General features: G+C 40.1%; 1 protein-coding gene across 2 annotated transcripts in view; it reads left to right on the top strand.

Annotated features, from left to right (window-relative positions):
• Positions 1-3,355, top strand: part of rad51ap1 (RAD51 associated protein 1) — a 64,834-nt gene extending 61,479 nt beyond the window's left edge. The window contains exon 10 of one of the 2 annotated variants that reach the window (XM_059987479.1): positions 2,159-3,355. In XM_059987479.1, the coding sequence (XP_059843462.1) occupies positions 2,159-2,286 (128 nt within the window). In that variant the 3' untranslated portion in view covers positions 2,287-3,355. The remainder of the gene's footprint in view (positions 1-2,158) is intronic. The other variant, XM_059987480.1, reaches the window with a different exon arrangement.
• Positions 3,356-17,150: the final 13,795 nt, after the last annotated feature.

Genomic DNA, 17,150 nt, shown 5'->3' with positions numbered 1-17,150 from the left:
GTTCTAATGTTGTTTTGAGTAAAGCATTTCCTTCTGTTTGGGAAGGCAATGTTTTATCACTGGAGTTTCAACACATTAGGAGTAGCTGGGAGGCAAAAGTTGCAAAGTTGTTACACTATAATTGTTGGGTGGGTTTAATTACTCTGACAACATTATATATTCCATTTCCTTTGACATCATGGAACAGTAACAGTAAAAGCTGAGGTCATTTGATGTTTTGAGTCCATGCCAGCTTTCTTTATAGAGCAATGTAGCTGGTCCCACTCCCTTGCCCTTTCCTTGTAGTCTGCAACTATTTTTTCACAGACTCATCTCCCCTTGGAAAGCTTCAGCTGAGTGTGCATGTTAGATGGTGCATACTGCAAAAGAACTCTCTCAGTTCATCTCGAGTGTGTTTTGCCAGTTGATTTAATTTTTTTGTCATTTTGTTACAGACCTTCCCCTGTCTAGATTCTTCATTGCACAGAACACCTCTACCATATCTTCTCATAACTTTCTCTCCTGTTAGGAGTGGATCTGGTAGGGTTGCTTGTCTTCTAGCACCAGAGACAGAGTTCAGTGCTGACCCCTGTGTGACATTTGCACATCCTCTCTGTGAATGCATGCGTTTCTTCTGCTTTCCTCCCACATTACAAGCATTGCGGATTGCTGGGTTAATCAACCACTGTAAATTGTAGTGGAATCTGAGGGAAGATGGCGAGAATGTGGGGACAAAAACATCTGGGATTAATATAGGGTTAGTGCAAGTGGTCATCATAGACCCATCAGGCTAAAGGACCTGTTTCAAAGCTATCCAACTCAATGAATGTAATCACAGCTTTTACAAAGTGTACAGTAAAATGTTCCATAACGCTGGACCATTTTCATTGATCTCTGCACCTTCTTCAATGTCTTTATATCTATCCCACATTGAGGTAATCAAAGTGGATACACTACCCCAGCTTTGGTTGAATCGGTGTTTCATAAAGATTCATCATAACTTATTATTATTGTACTCTATACTACTATTTACAAAGTCCTAGATTCTGTATGTTTTTAAATTACTTTCTCTTTGTAACTAGTTTTACAAATATATAGCGTAAAATTTTATATTTCTCTTCAAACATGTGAACTGGCAATTTGACCTATTGCATCTATGCCAGTTCTCAGAGCAATCCTATCCATGTCATTTCACTGTAATCTGTTCTCTTACACACCCAATTCCGACTCCCCTGCTGTACCCTCCACCAGGAGTATCTTACAGTAGCCAATTATTCTAACAACCTGTGGGATATGTGAAGGAACCAGAGCACCTCGGGTAATCCCATGCATTCAAAGGAAAGATGAGCAAACACCACACATATATTGTATAATAGATAGATTCAAATGTGGGGCTGGAGCTGTGAGAGAGCTATATTACGTGCAGTGCCATTGTTCCACCCATTCACACTGTGTGTAGGTATATTTTTATATTGACAGATATATATTCAAAGTAAATATGCAATGTTGAAGAAATTTCTAAAATCAAGAGATGTAAAAAGTAATCCTTTGGAGAAAAAACCTAGTGTCTCCATAGTAACACACTTGTTTCTAGTGTCTCCATATTATACTGTTCTTTCCTGGAATCTTGTTAATTATAGGACCTAATTACTTCCGGAAGGTACTAGCTAACAATTTTTAATTTTTATAAAAACTCCTCAGATATTTTCCAGGAGTTTTGAGGGAGGGGGATGATGAGGTCAGTTGCAGAGGGTTGACTCAAGTGTATCAGAATGGTTGAATGGAAGTTGATGGCCACACAAATATATCAGGCAAAATCACCTGTTATATTTCAGTCTGAGACTCCTTCCTCCAGTAGCTTTGAAAACGATTTAGTAAATGTTAGAACTATTTTATTTGCATTGAGTTAGTTGAGTACATGCCCCTCAGCAGCTGTGTTTTAAACTCCTTTTGATATGGCTGAGTTAGAACAGCCACCACCATAAGGTGCTTACAATTATACACACAATTCTTCAAGTATGCCACTATAGCAACAATGTAAAGTAAATGGAACTTAGGTCAAAATTATATCAAAGGATTTTTTTACACATCTCAAGAACATAAATAATCTTATTAATTGAAATTATAGCTTTTATTTCTACATATCTGTAAGTCAAAACATTTTCATCTGGTTTTTCAGCCTCAAAAGAAAACAGCAATGCACCACTGGACAGAGTTTTTGTCAAAAGCCCGAGTCAAGGCCTTCGATTGGGCCTTTCTCGATTTGCCAAAGTCAAACCTTTACACCACTCTGCGGACAATAGTTGAAGATGGTTTTAAGTTATTATAAGTAAGAAATTTAATCTCCTGTTGCTGTAATAGCAACATTTTTTTTAGCCCTTAGCGTCATAAGCCTGTTTTACCAAGTTACTGTATTTAACTGTATAATTCTTTTGGAACTTTTTCACAGTTTTCCTTATGATAGGGATTGGAGGAAATCATCTTGATTACAGATCGTATTGATAATGTTGAGATTGAGATTGCACCCATTGTGTTTCAAAATTGGAACTTTAAGACATTGACAAATTGAGTACATTTTTAAGCATTCCAAGACCTGAATAGATTGGACCTGCTGTTTTTTCATCAATACTGAGTCCAGACTTTGCAGAAAACACACACTGTATTTGCTGCACAGCCTATACACTTATTCATATGATCTTGTTTAAAACCCACTCCAAAGGGAAATTCTTTTGGGATTAAATCCTATAAATTAAGTCTGCATAGGTTTAATCTGGACACAATTGGTGCAAGACCACATCAAAAAAATACCAGCTTTTCCATGATGCCCTTAATTAAAGAGATCATATGATTGTATATTATGCTGTTTTTAGAGGCTTTTCTTATAACATGGATTGAAGGATGATTTCTTCTGTCTGGTCAGCATAATGAAATTCCAAACATGCTTTTTCTAGGCAGACTTACAACATCTGTTTTGCAGGCAGAAAATCTGCTATCACCAGACCAGTCTACACAATGACAACTTGGACTTGCTCTTGGAAAGTTTTTCCAAGTGATTTATCAAAGCATGAAAACGGCTCTGATACAAAGCTTGTCAGGACAATATTTAGGAATCGTAATGTTTAAAGACTAAAAACTGTTAATGCTTAATAATTAGACAATTGTTCATTTGTTTATATGAAGAAAATATGATTTATTAAAATTGAGCTCTCTTAATTTCTGGGTACACCTGTCCTTCTTAATCATGTTATTTTTTGGTCTCCACCTAAGAGAGTTTCAAGTTTACAACTAAAAGAACTATTTTTTAAAAATAAAAATAAACTTATCTTTGTAACAATTGTGAAATGAATTGTATTTTAAACTGCTGCATTAATAATGACATATCGTTCAATAGCTCTTTGCAACAAATGGATAACATTTAAATTATATTGGTAAGCAAAATTGCTAATTTATGCTTGGCAAGGATCAATCTAAAACAAATGTGATTGTTGAGCTGACAACTTGTTCTTCATGCTGGGTTTTGGAAATTTATTGACCAGTATATGACAAGGTGGAGAACAGAAATATGTATTTGTTTCTTAACTTAGTTTTCCCAGATACAAAGCATGATTAATACTTTGACATATTCAATAAGCAGAACAGATTTTCTGTTTTTAAAAAGTTGAAACATTTACTTAAAATACTTATTCCAAAATTAAACATAGCCATGGTTATGAGTAGCCACAGGAACAGGTATGATTATTAAAAGCAGCAAGTGTTTGACAAATATTTGCAATATCTTTCCTAATATGATTTCCAGCCTTGTCAAAGAAATATTTTAAATCCATTTACCCAATGGAAACCAGTTGAAATTGGAGTCAAAATTACTCCACTGCCATTTATAGATTGCTTTGTTTCATATCTGAATTTCCTGCCTCATTCAGTTCGTGAGTTTGTCAATACGTGCAAAGATTTTTTTTGACACACTGTATAGAGGAGGTCATTCATTCAAAGTCATTGAAGCTGAAATAATTGGTGAGCCCACAGCAGTATCCAGTGTTTATGGAGCCAACTAGAACTCTGGATCCCACAAAGATTAATAGAGGTACTGTAACTCATTACTCCAAATCTGTATATGGTAGATTCCGGTTGGTTGGGCCATCAGTTTATCAGACCAGCTGCATATTTATGATAACTCATAAAGAACAAAAATTAATCAAGATAAAAGCCAAGATTCCCTTCGTTTATTTGGCTCACTATGCCACTTAATTGAGGCAGGAAATAACAGCAGTCACGTGCACTTGTGTAACTGTTAGATACTACACTATGCATAGAGCAAAGAGTTTTTAAATAGCATCAGTTGTGTGTCTTTGTGTTTAGAAAGATTTTTGTCACTGATACTTGGTGACAAATAAGCAGGAAGACAATTCTGAACTGGTTTGCTCAATGCAGTTTCAAGCATTCAGTCTTGGAGTTGCCAGAATCAGTCAAGAATGAAATGGAAACAATGTCACTACTTCAACAAGTTAGGAACTATGAAGAATTTGATGGTATTGACAATCATCTTGAACATTACAAAGAAAATGAAGATTTGGAGGATGCAGTCATTGAAAGCATTTTATGAAGGCAGCCCATTATCTATCCTAGGTATCCTCCGCTGATTTTGTTCATTTGTCGATCAGATCTTGATGAATTCCTGCAACAGGAATGGTAACTAATACACAGTTTTATAGTGTTGTAGTAGTATTGGTAATGTTTTAATTTGCTCTGTTTCTGATTTGTGCCAATCCTGACTGAGAAGTTACAGAACCTGGACCTCTGTACCTCCCTCTGCAATTGGAATCTTGGCTTCCTAACCAGAAGACCACAATCTGTGCGAATTGATGATTACATCTCCTCACTGGCGATCAACGCTGGTGCACCTTGGGGTGTGTGCTTAGCCCACTGCTCTGCTCTCTCTATACCCATGTCTGTGTGGCTACCATCTATAATTTTGCTGATGATACAACCATTGCTGGTAGAATCCCAGATGGTGGCAAGAAAGTGTACAGGAGCGAGATATGCCAACTAGTGAAGTGGTGTCACAGCAACAGCCTTGCACTCAACATTGTAAGACGAAAGAGCTGATTGTGGAGTTCAGGAAGGGTAAGACGAAGGAACATAAACCAATCCTCATAGAGGGATCAGAAGTGGAGAGAGAGAAAAGTTTCAAGTTCTAGGGTATCAAGATCTCTGAGGACCTAATCTGGTCCCAAAATACCAATGCAATTGCAAAGGAATGACAGCAGCAATATTAGGAGTTTGAAGAGATTTGGTATGTCAACAAATACACTCAAAAACTTCTATAGATGTACCGTGGAGAGCATTCTGACAGGTTGCATCACTGTCTGGAATGGAGCGGGGGTGGGGGGGGCCACTGCACAGGACTGAAAGAAGCTGTAGAGAGTTGTAAACTTAGTCCATAAGACCATAAGATTTCAGAGCAGAAGTAGGTCTTTCAGCCCATCGAGTCTGCTCTGCCATTCAATCATGGGCTGATCCAATTCTTCCAGTCATCCCTACTCCCCTGCCTTCTTCCCATACCCTTTGATGCCCTGGCTAATCAAGAACATATCTATCTCTGCCTTAAATGCACCCAATGACTTGGCCTCCACAGCTGCTCATGGCAACAAATTCCACAGATTTACCACCCTCTGACTAAAGTAATTTCTCCGCATCTCTGTTCTAAAGTCGTGCCCTCTTGTCCTAGACTCCCCTGCCAAGGGAAATAGCTTTGCCATATCAAATCTGTTGAGGCCTTTTAACATTTAACACTTGGAATGTTTAGTTGGCTCCATCTTGGGTACTAGCCTACAAAGTACCCAGGGCATATTCAAGAAACGGTGTCTCAGAAAGTCAGCATCCATTGTTAAGGACCTCCAGCACCCAGGGAATGCTCTTTTCTCACTGTTACCATTAGGCAGGAGGTACAGAAGCCTGAAGGCACACACTCAGTGATTCAGGAACAGCTTCTTCCCCTCTGCCATTCGATTCCTAAATGGACATAGAACCCTTGAACACTACCTCTCTGTTTAAATATATATTATTTTTATTTTTGCGCTATTTTTAATCTATTCAATATACATATACTGTAATTGACTTATTTATTTGTTTTTTTATGTTATGTATTGCGATGAACTGCTGCTGCTAAGTTAACAAATTTCACAACACATACTGGTGATAATAAACCTGACTCTGATTTACGTACATAATTTTTTTACTCAGTTAATTGGTATTTTGTCTTTTTTATACCTTTGTAACTATTTCCATGAAACTTCAGCTATTTGGGGCAGCCGCTTAATCGGATCAAAATGTACCGATCCCATTGTGTCCCAATTAACCAGAATCCACTGTATATATAGTCTCTTTGAAAATTTATGAATTGCCAACAGCAGCATGTTCATCATCCTATACTCATGATTGAAGGTGGTCTTGGATTCTCTAAAAATCATTTCAGCTGGGTAACTCATCCTCTGTATTTAAAAGAGGTGCAGCAGTTGAAATTAAACCAATGCTTTCAAAGCATCCCCAATGGTTGTCCTGTCCGTTCTTTCCACCTTGGTATTAAAACACTCTCTGTAGACCTTCCTCTTGATAATATTTGACGTGCTGTATTGTTTTAATTTGGCATTATTCTTATAATAATTCCATAACATCTAGAAAAAAACTTCGTATTATTTTCCTAAAATTGGAGGATTAACTCAGTAGAGGTCTGGGATTTTGATAATGTAAATAATGGAGGATGTTTCCACTGGCTTTTAAGGCACTTAACAATATGACAAAAATGTAATATCAAAAAGAATTTGAAAATGTCAGTCGAATAAAATGTTCTAAAAGGCTGGGAATGATGTTATGAAGATTATGATTAGATCCTATTGCAAATGCAGGAAAGGATTTTCACGGGACTTTTTCTTTCACAATACAAGCATAATAAATGAGCATTGTTTATTACATGAAGTAATGCCATCTTCAGCTGTATAGACAGAAGTGTGATTCATTGTGTTTATGTCAGAAAGACTGGGCTATCTATTGAGAAAATGGAACAGATGCTCACTTGCAGCTTCAACGATTATCAAGTACTGACGTCAATCGGCAGCAATACTTCAAACTCCATCAGTATTTCAAGATGTTGTGTAACAGATGAAGACATCGCATGTCAAGAGCTAAGTGTTAAAACTTACTGCCAAGCAAGTTCCAGAAGTGATTAGTGTTTAAAGACATGTATTCAGGATTCTCACTTATGTCTGCAATGTGTAATATCTCAGCCCTGAAGTGGGGAATGCATTCCTCAGAATATGTTTGATAGCAATAAGATTATCTTAATTCATAGGCAGACTTGTAACTTCCTTTTCCCAAACACAACAGCTTACCAGCCCTCATCTACTTGCCCTACAGACACAGACCCTTGCAAATGAACAGGCTTTCACATTTCACACTGCCCCCTAAAGTCAATCTCTTTCGATAGTTCTAATTGGCCCAGTTTAAATCAAAAAATGCTTACAGCATGGAAGGAGGCTATTCATTCTATCATGTCCAGACTGACTAAATGTTAGAAAATCCAGCTAATGCTACTGCTCTGTCCTCTTGCAAATTCTCTAGCTCCCTTTTACTTCTGCCTTCCCTAATTCTCAGGCTATGTATTTTGAATTCTAACCATTGACTCCATAGTGTTTCCTCATGTCACTTTTGGTTCTCTTGTCAATCTCCTTCATTTTATACACTCTGGCATTTGGTTGCTTTGCCAATGGAAAGCTTCTCTGTATCTTACCTTTAACGTTTGTGACTTTAAATACCTCTCAAGTTTCTTCACATCCTTTCTGTTACAGGGGAAAGAGCCTCAGTTGAGCCTGTCTTGTCTCATAACTGAAGTTCTGCAACTCTGGAATCACACTGGCAAATTACTTCTGAGACTTCTCTAAAGCCTTTTCATCTTTTCTGATGTCTGCTGCCTAGAACTGGACAGAATACTCAATTGTAGCCATACCAGTGTTTGAAAAGGTTCATCATATAAGCAGTGTGTTACAGCTCTGGGTCTGTATAAGGTGGGAGGGGGGAAGTGGGCAAATCTCATTGAAAATCTTACAAAAGGTTCAGAGATCTAGAAGATTATAAGGCTAACAGGAAGAAGCTTAAGAAGGAAATTAGGAGAGCCAGAAGGGGCCATGAGAAGGCTTTGGCAGGCAGAATTAAGGAAAACCCCAAGGCATTCTACAAGTATGTGAAGAGGAAGAGGGTAAGACATCAAAGAATAGGACCTATCAAATTTGACAGTGGGAATGTGTTTATGGAACCAGAGGAAATAGAGGTACTTAATGAATACTTTACTTCAGTATTCACTATGGAAAAAGATCTTAGTGATTGTAGTGATGACTTGTAGCAGAGTAAAAAGCTTGAGCATGTAGATATTAAGAAAGAAGATGAGCTAGAGCTTTTGGAAAGCATCCAGTTGGATAAGTCACCGGGACCTGACGAAATGTACCCCAGGCTACTGTAGGAGGCGAGGGAGGAGATTGCTGAGCCTCTGGCAATGATCATTGCATCATCAATGGGGACGGGAGAGGTTCCTGAGGATTAGAGGGTTGCAGATGTTGTTCCTTTATTCAACAAAGGGAGTAGAGATAGCCCAGAAAATTATAGACCAGTGAGTCTTACCTCAGTGGTTGGTAAGTTGATAGAGAAGATCCTGAGAGGCAGGATTTGTCATAAGGGGGGCAGTGGAAGCGGACCTGTTACGAACCCCGTAACTGGGTCACTTACCAGCAAAGATAGAGAGGTCCATTGAAGTCTGATGGTACTACTTTAACAGCATTTATTGGTAAAAATACACAGAAATAATATCAATGCAAACATACAGATAATATACTTCGTCAATACTAAATCTAAAAGTGCAGGTATAATAATAATCAATAAGAAATAAGCTCTATCGTTGTCTAGTGGATAATATATTGTCCAATGGAAATATAAAAGTCACTCAGTTCATACAGGCTTCAGCCTTTGGGGACCGCTGGGTTTTCAATTGTTGGAGAGAGAGAGGGGTTTTGAGAATAGAAACTTGCCAGCTTTCCTTTATCTGCTCTTGATCCATATTCATCCTTTAGCAAGGCCGTTCTGTGGAAGATTTGTCATCCGGGCAAGGATGGACACACACACAAGCCTTCACCGGTCTCATACGTTTTTCCCGGTGTGCCTGAAGGGGTTGTTCCCCAGACCCTCTTTTATCCTTACTCACGGGGTCTCAGATGTCAATCAGGTTGGGATGATGCAAACCCTCAACCAGCCCACTCTGGTCATTCCCTGAGGGCTTCAATGAATAGTACAATACTCAATACATACTTCCGTCTCCAAGAGACAATAGCCGTTATCAATGGTTCTGCCTTGTTGAGGCCAGGACACATTCCAAGCCTGTGTATTCTGGACGTCTCTCTCTCATTTCCTGGGTCCCAGACCCGAATTAATAGCGATCTTGCGATTCTCAAAAAGGAGGGGGCTACTTTGTACCCTTCAGCCCCTCAGAGTTGTGGCACATTCGTAACAGACCCAAAAGCAAGACACAGACACTGAAGTACCAGGAACAGGACTAGGCATGAGAAGGAAGCAAGGAAAATGGGGAAGAAAGGACACTGGACATGACTCCAACCCCGGACAAGACAAGGACTCCGGGCCTCGGCTGGGACTTGACTAGGATAGGGAACTGGGAACTAGGAGCCTGGGCTTGGACTCCGAGCCAGAGACTGGACAAGGACCCAGAACCTGGGTCTTGACTCGGGCTCGGACTCGGACTCCAGAACCAGGCTCGGACAGGACGTGGCTACAGGATGAGGGAATCCTAGCACTGGGCTGGGAAAGCACATGGACATGACAAGAACACAAAGCCATGGCTGGGGCAGGGCAAGGACCTTGGACGTGACTAGGACTGGATGAGACTCCAAGGGCTTGACTCGGTCAAGGAAGAGACAGGAACACAGAACACTGAGCCGAGACCCCTCCTTGGGTACAGGACGTAGGGCCGGGACTCATAACACAGAATGCTGAACACAACGAGACAGTTCCCAACGCTAGGTAGTGGCAAAACAGCCAGACCTATCTAGCGAAAGCGTGAACACAGACAGTTCCCAATATGATGGCAGAATATAGTATTAATGGTAAGACTCTTGGCAGAGTGGAGGATCAGAGGGATCTTGGGGTCTGAGTCCATAGGACACTCAAAGCAGCTGCGCAAGTTGACTCTGTGGTTAAGAAGGTGTATGGTGTATTGGCCTTCAACAATTGTGGATTTGAATTTAGGAGCCAAGAGGTAATGTTGCAGCTATATAGGACCCTGGTCCAACCCCACTTGGGGTACTGTGCTCAGTTCTGGTTGCTTCACTACAGGAAGGATGTGGAAGCCATAGAAAGGGTGCAGAGGAGATTTACAAGGATGTTGCCTGGATTGGAGAGCATGCCTTATGAGAATAGGTTGAGGGAACTCAGCCTTTTCTCCTTGGAGCGAAGGAGAATGAAAGGTGACCTGATAGAGGTGTACAAGGTGATGAGAGGCATTGATAGTGCGAATAGTCCGAGGCTTTTTCCCACGGCTGAAATGGTTGCCACAAGAGGACACAGGTTTAAGGTGCTGGGAAGTAGGTACAGAGGAGATGTCAGGGTAAGTTTTTTACTCAGAGAGTGGTGAGTGCATAAAATGAATTGCCAGCAACATTGGTGGAGGCGGATACAATAGGGTCTTCTAAGAGGCTTTTAGATAGGTACATGGAGCTTAGTAAAATAGAGGGCTATAGGTAAGCCTAGTAATTTCTAAGATAGGGACATGTTCAGCACAACTTTGGGGGCCAAAGGGCCTGTATTGTGCTGTAGGTTTTCTATGTTTTCCAAACCTACTGGAAACTGAAAGGTCAGGATAGAGTGGATGTGGAGATGATGTTTCCATTAGTAGAAAACCATGTCCTTGGAAAAAAACAGATATACCTTTTGATGAGGAGGTTGATGAATCTGTGGAATTTGTTGCAACAAAAGGTTGCGGATTTGAGTCAAGGTTTGATAAATTCGTGATTGATAATGGGATTAAGAGTTACAGGGAGAAGGCAGGAAAGTGGGGTTAAAAAAAGCATGATTGTATGTTAGAGCCAACTCAATAGGTTGAAAGATCCAATTCTGCTTGTATATCTTATGTCCTATAATTTTTTTGCTCTTATACTTATTGTTTCTTTTTATAAAGCCTACTGTACAATCTTCCCTATAAAAATTGCAACAATTCAAGACAGTGGTTCACCTCTACATTCTACAGGGCATACTAGGGAAGTCATTAAATTCTAGTTTTATCAGCTTCTGAACATCCCACGAGTGAATCTAAAAAGGACAAGTTATGTTCTTTTGTGCACTGTTTCAGTTATCCAGAACTTTTGATAAAAAGCCTTCTCTGGCTCTCCTGAAATCCAGCCTCCCAATTTATCCCAATCTCCTGCAATCCCAGCATGACCACTGTGAAATTCAGTGGTAGGACTCAGCCATCTAGAGTCATGGGCCCCATGCTGGTTGGAGCTGAAAACTGGCCTTCAGGTCCATCTGATAATTTGAGGAAAGATCTGGAGCAAATAGTTCAGAAATTGAGATGGATCAAAATATCAATATGTATATAATAGTCAATCTTCAAGATGGTTCCTTAAAGTTGTTATAACTGGGTGTGGTAGTGGGAATAAGTTCCCAGTAGCTATTAAATGCTCAAAATAGCTGTGCATCAAATAGTCTCTGACAACTAAATCCAGCTCCTGACTTTCACGTGTGGCTTAGCTACTAAGCCCGACAGAACTGTTTCTACTGACAGGAGAAGGGGCAAAGGTGGGTTACTGGCACTTTAAAACCAGTTGCCTTGGGTAGATGGGGGCTCATCAGATATGATTGGCAGCTCATCTAGGAGAAAGAAAATTCTGATCTCAAACCTCCACTGCCTTGTGGCTATATTCATTCATGGGGAAGGCTTTGGGAGTAAACCCCTGAGGAAAACTCCAGAGCTGAGGACCCTCAGACAGTCCTACCTTGAGTTCAGTGTTGACTGGCAACTCCTGGTGTCAAACCGTATCAGCCTCTGCCATTCTTTTGGAATCATTAGCTGCACGGAAAGGGGAAATAATTTGCTCTCTATATAGTACTGCTCTGGCTTGCAGATCACATAGACAGCTGGGATGCAACATCCATGGTCAGCCTTGACCAAAGGAGGCCCTGAAGCATATTGCTAGGTGGCAGAAAGATACCAAGTCTACAGCTCCCTGGAAAAGTTTTGGAATAGAACAAAAGGAAGGAGAAATGCACAGGGAAACATTTATTTTAAAGTAAGAGAAAAATATGTTTAAAATGCATGTGATATAAATGGGAACACAACTTTTTTATAAATGTGTAATAACAGCGATGATGTATTTGATTATGGACAAAAAATATTTTTGTTGTCAGATGACTTGCTCCATGTGGGTGTTTTGGATCACAAAAGGCCGGAATGAGATTAATCTCACAGTAGAGAAAGAACGAATATGGGACATTAAACGGATTAAAAGCCCTACAAAAGTGAGCAGGGCACCTAGTGTGAATAGTCTATACTCCTAAAAAAGAGATCAAGGGTGGCGATAGCAAAACCTCTGACATAAATCTTTGTCATTTTGAAAAGCGACTGGTATCGGAGAACTGTTAACGCTATCTACTTATTCAAAATGGGGGGGGGGGGGGGTTCAAGCAGACAATTGCAGATTAAGTGGTCTAACCTGAGTAATACGAAAACGAGAAACCACTTGCAAAATTAAAATTAGTTTCCAGTTAAAACTTAGTGCCAAGCCGTCGACCCCAGAGATCGCCACAAAACGCGTTTTAAAGTAATCGCGAAAGATTTAGGTAGCCGCGGGGGCTGACGACTTTGGTGTTTAATGATTACTTGGTTGCATGCTGGCGTTGCTGCGGATGGAGATGCCAAGGAGTTTGCTTCCTATCCCAGTCATTCATTCACAGCTGTACTGTGCGTGTCTAAGCCAGCAAGTTAGCATTTTATTAACATTAATAAAATGCTGCCAATGTTGTTAAAACAGTGTGTTGATATAATTTGTTTTATTAATCATTAACAAAGGCAGTCATTGTATAAGGGTTAATTGAACACCCCTCTCCCAGTAATTCAACTAATGTTTTGCCTGGAGTTAGATACTGACATGCTCCGAATGAAAGGAAGGAGTAAAATTTTTAATTTAATTGTATAGTAATGCAAGCAGTTAATCAGTATTCTGCACATTCCTGCGTTTGGTAGGTGACTAAGTTGGCATGGCCATACTATTTGCATGCCCATCAACGGAATGCTGAACAGATACTCCTCTAAACTCTGTCTTAGATTACTAGGTGGACAAAAAAAAGATTAAAGGATTCGCTCAAAGACCTGAATCCCTCTGATCCTTGGGAATCTGAGATCCATAGCCACTCTAACTGGAGAATAAGTAGGTGTTATGACCCTCTTTGCCATGCCTACCCACCCACCTGTCCCACCAACACTTCCTGCTCCATCTGTTGAAGAGACTGTGGTTCTCACATTAACCTCATCAACCACCTTGGAACCCACAAGGAGTGAATGTAAATCAATTCAATCGCAGTGACTCCCCAAATGGAACGAAAATGGAGACTCAGCGTCCGAGTTACAATAATTCCAATCCCAGCCATTCACACCTACACTGGGTGTAGCAAAGATGATCGAGCAAATTCCAAATTAAAGTACTCTCGCGGCACAGCTTGATTGTTATTTCATTTCAGTGTGTAACGTTGTGCAAACAAGAGCTAAAGCAGGTAGCTTATGAAAAATCAGCTCATTCTGGACCTGTTTGGCAAGTGCAGAGCCTTGAACTGTCTAGAATGTTTAGTTCCTCTCTTTGTAATTTCCCATGCCGACTACAAGTAATCTACCTTGGTTTGCTGCACTCACAGCATATCTTGCAAAGGCAGATTTTCGTTGCAAATATCTGTTCAGTTAATGGTTTCTGCTGGGAATTTGAATCTGCAAGAAAATTAATCTCAAGGTTGTGTATGGTGACGTATACGTAGTTTGATAATAAATTTACTTTGACATTGAATAAATTTACTTTGACTCTGAATAAGTAAACTCAGGAAACATTAAAAGACACACGCACATAGTTAAATTTCTCTTACTCAGAATAAGCACTTAAGGGTTTGGCCCGTTTTGGTAGTACAATGATTCCACAGTTTCTGAGTTCCCAGCTGGTTAATGGATGTCATCATATGTTTAGGAATGGGAGAAAGACACTGGTATCTTGCCTTGTGCTCAGGAAGCATTTCCAGGAATGAGTGATTCTACAGCATTATATATACAGGGAGAAGCAATACACACAGTGCTGCAGTGCTGGAAACCTGGCACAAATCCCCAGTCCTGCCCTCCAGTGTGTGGGTGCTCATGCCGGGAACTTGGCGTGGACTCCTGCCCTCCACGCTGCAGGTCTTGTGGCAATGATTTCTTTGAAATGATGATCTAATAGCTGCCCATGAGGGTTGGCGCAAGGGGAGTGGCTGCTCACACCTGAGGTGTGGGGCTCAAGGCTGCACCCTGGCTGGCATAGTGAGCAACGTTCTGTGTAGATACTGTTCGACTGAATTGTTGTGGAAGGTGCTTATCTGCGGAAATATTCATGTAAGGACACGTGGTGTGGGAGAGTCCAACTGAATGGGTCTTTCCTGTGTAACAGTGAAGACATGTGGAAACAGCATATCATGCCACTTGGTGTTTGTGAGCCCAAGTTCTCTTAAAAACTTCTCTTAAAAAGTTCTCTTAAAAAGTCAAGATGAGGGCAACATTAGCTATATTTTCCTTACATCATGCTGCAGCACAGAATCTGGCCGTGGGCAACACCTGCACCAAAGTTCAAAGTAGACTTATTGTCAAAGTGCATATATGTCGCCACATAAACCCCAAGATTCGTTTGCGACAATCTTCGTGTAGATGTGCTCAATGGTGGAGAGGACTTTACCTGCAATGGACTGGCCCTTATCCACTTTTCATAAGGTTGCCCACATACAGTATCACCAAGATCAGCTTAAGCTGATGACCAGTTTGCATCCTACAACTGAGATGGAGCATAATCCCCATTCTCTGCTTCTTTCTCACTTCATATAATTTCCTCCCTCCCCCTCAGACAGTTCCTTTCCCTCGGCCTCACTCCTCTGAACCCGATTCCCCCACCTTCACGCTATCTGACCAAAAGGTGAAAGGAACAAAAGATTAGTCTAACCAATTGCTTTAGATGTGGCTTCACTTTTATTGTGATTGACTCGGGTCCCAGAGCAAGTTCAAGCTGATCTCAGATACTCAGGCCACGCGACAACAACCGTTCCCAGAAGAAAGTGACTACACTGGCCATAGGTAAGAAAGCTTTGACTTGTGTGCTCCCACATCCTGGGATTATCACTCTTCATGCCCATGAGTTTCCTGATTGATTCAGCCATTAAGGATGATACAGAATACAAACAAGATAGAACAGCCTTGCCTAACTCCGTATTTGATTGAGAAGCATTCCATTTTTAAAAATGTAATAATTGTACTTTATTCATAAAATACACACAGGAAAAGCAATACAACCAGTTGACATCTTTTTCTATATTCCTTGTACAATCAAGTTCAAAGTAAATTTATTATCAAAATACATATATGTCGCCACTTACATCCCTGAGATTAATTTTCTTGCGGACATAGTAAACACAAGAAACATGGTAATATCAATGAAAACCGTGTCCAACCAACCAATTTGTAAAAGAAAACAAAGTGTGCAAATACAGAAGAAAATAATAATGAGAAGGATAAATAAATAAGCAATAAATATCAAGAACACGAGATGAGGAGTCCTTGAAAGTGAGTTGTGGGGACAGTTCAGTGATGGGGTGAGTGCTTATCTCCTCCAGTTCAAGAGCCTGTTGGCTGAGGGGTAATAAATGGTGGTGTGAATCCTGAGGCTCCTGTATCTTCTTCCTGATGACAGCAGCGAGAAGAGAGCATGGCCTGGGTGGTGGGGGCCCTTGTGATGGATACGGCTTTCCAGTGACCGCACTTCGTGTAGATGTGCCCAAGGTGGGGAGGGATTTGCCTGTGATGGCATTCTATTACAATGCAATAATATCATTTCTTTCTCACCCATTCATTTAAGGACATGTACCTGCTATTGGTTCTCAAGGCTGAACTGTATTAGCTGTGACCCATTAGGGCAATTTCCCTTAAAGTACATTTTTTTTAAGATTAGCTCTTACATTTGTATTGAAACCTCGTCCTGCACAAATGGTCTATGCTTGACATTTCTTCAGTAACTAAATCACAAACTTTGGCATATGTACATTAAGAGCACTGTGAATGTGATATTTGTTCAATATTTCATTATGTAGCCCATATAAACAATGGGTCACACAATAGAATTCTGAGGCCATTTAAGTTAATATTATTTTGCCCTCTACTGGCTGCAATATGTATTTGATTCTATCATAAAGCATAGCCCAAGTACATAGGGTGCAATTCTTAGGACAGGAGGGTGTTGTGTTGTATTCTTTGGCAATGAAAATACTTTTTTCTACAATAACAGAAACAGAGACTCCCACCAGACTTTAAACTGAGACAGTCTAATGATCATATGTCTATTAAAAAAAACAAAGTAAATTTAAGATTATTAACACAGTTCCCAATGAGCTTAACATTTGTTCAAGTTTCCAAATACAGATAAGGCAAATGTGATTTGTCTGCTTGGCAACAAATCTTTCTATGATGCAAACCAACTTCCTAAAATTTACATGCAGCAAAAGCTATTATAAATCAAACATATGAATAACTTTCCCACCACTTAACCTTATTTTCATTATCCAGAAGTAGTTATTTGCTCTGATCATGTCATTAATCTATGCTGTAGCCGATCATTGTTTCTCTCTGAGTCAAAAATGTGTGGGATCAAGACCCAATCTAAGTTTTTATTATTTAAAAATAGTTCAAGACTAAGGTAGGTTTTCTGACATGTCGGTCCATTTCAAGATGGTACTGACTGGATCCATATGGTGGCGTAAAGATACATCTCTACCAAAGGAGATGTAAGGTGCTGCTTCCCTCTGCCAGCATGCAGGGTAGAGAAGCAATAGCTTATATTCCATCTGGGAAG

Source organism: Hypanus sabinus, chromosome 13 (assembly GCF_030144855.1).
Source record: "Hypanus sabinus isolate sHypSab1 chromosome 13, sHypSab1.hap1, whole genome shotgun sequence".
In the NCBI taxonomy this organism is placed as follows: Eukaryota; Metazoa; Chordata; class Chondrichthyes; order Myliobatiformes; family Dasyatidae; genus Hypanus; species Hypanus sabinus.
Note: the sequence above shows the minus strand (reverse complement) of the source record. Positions and strands in the feature narration are given on the sequence as shown.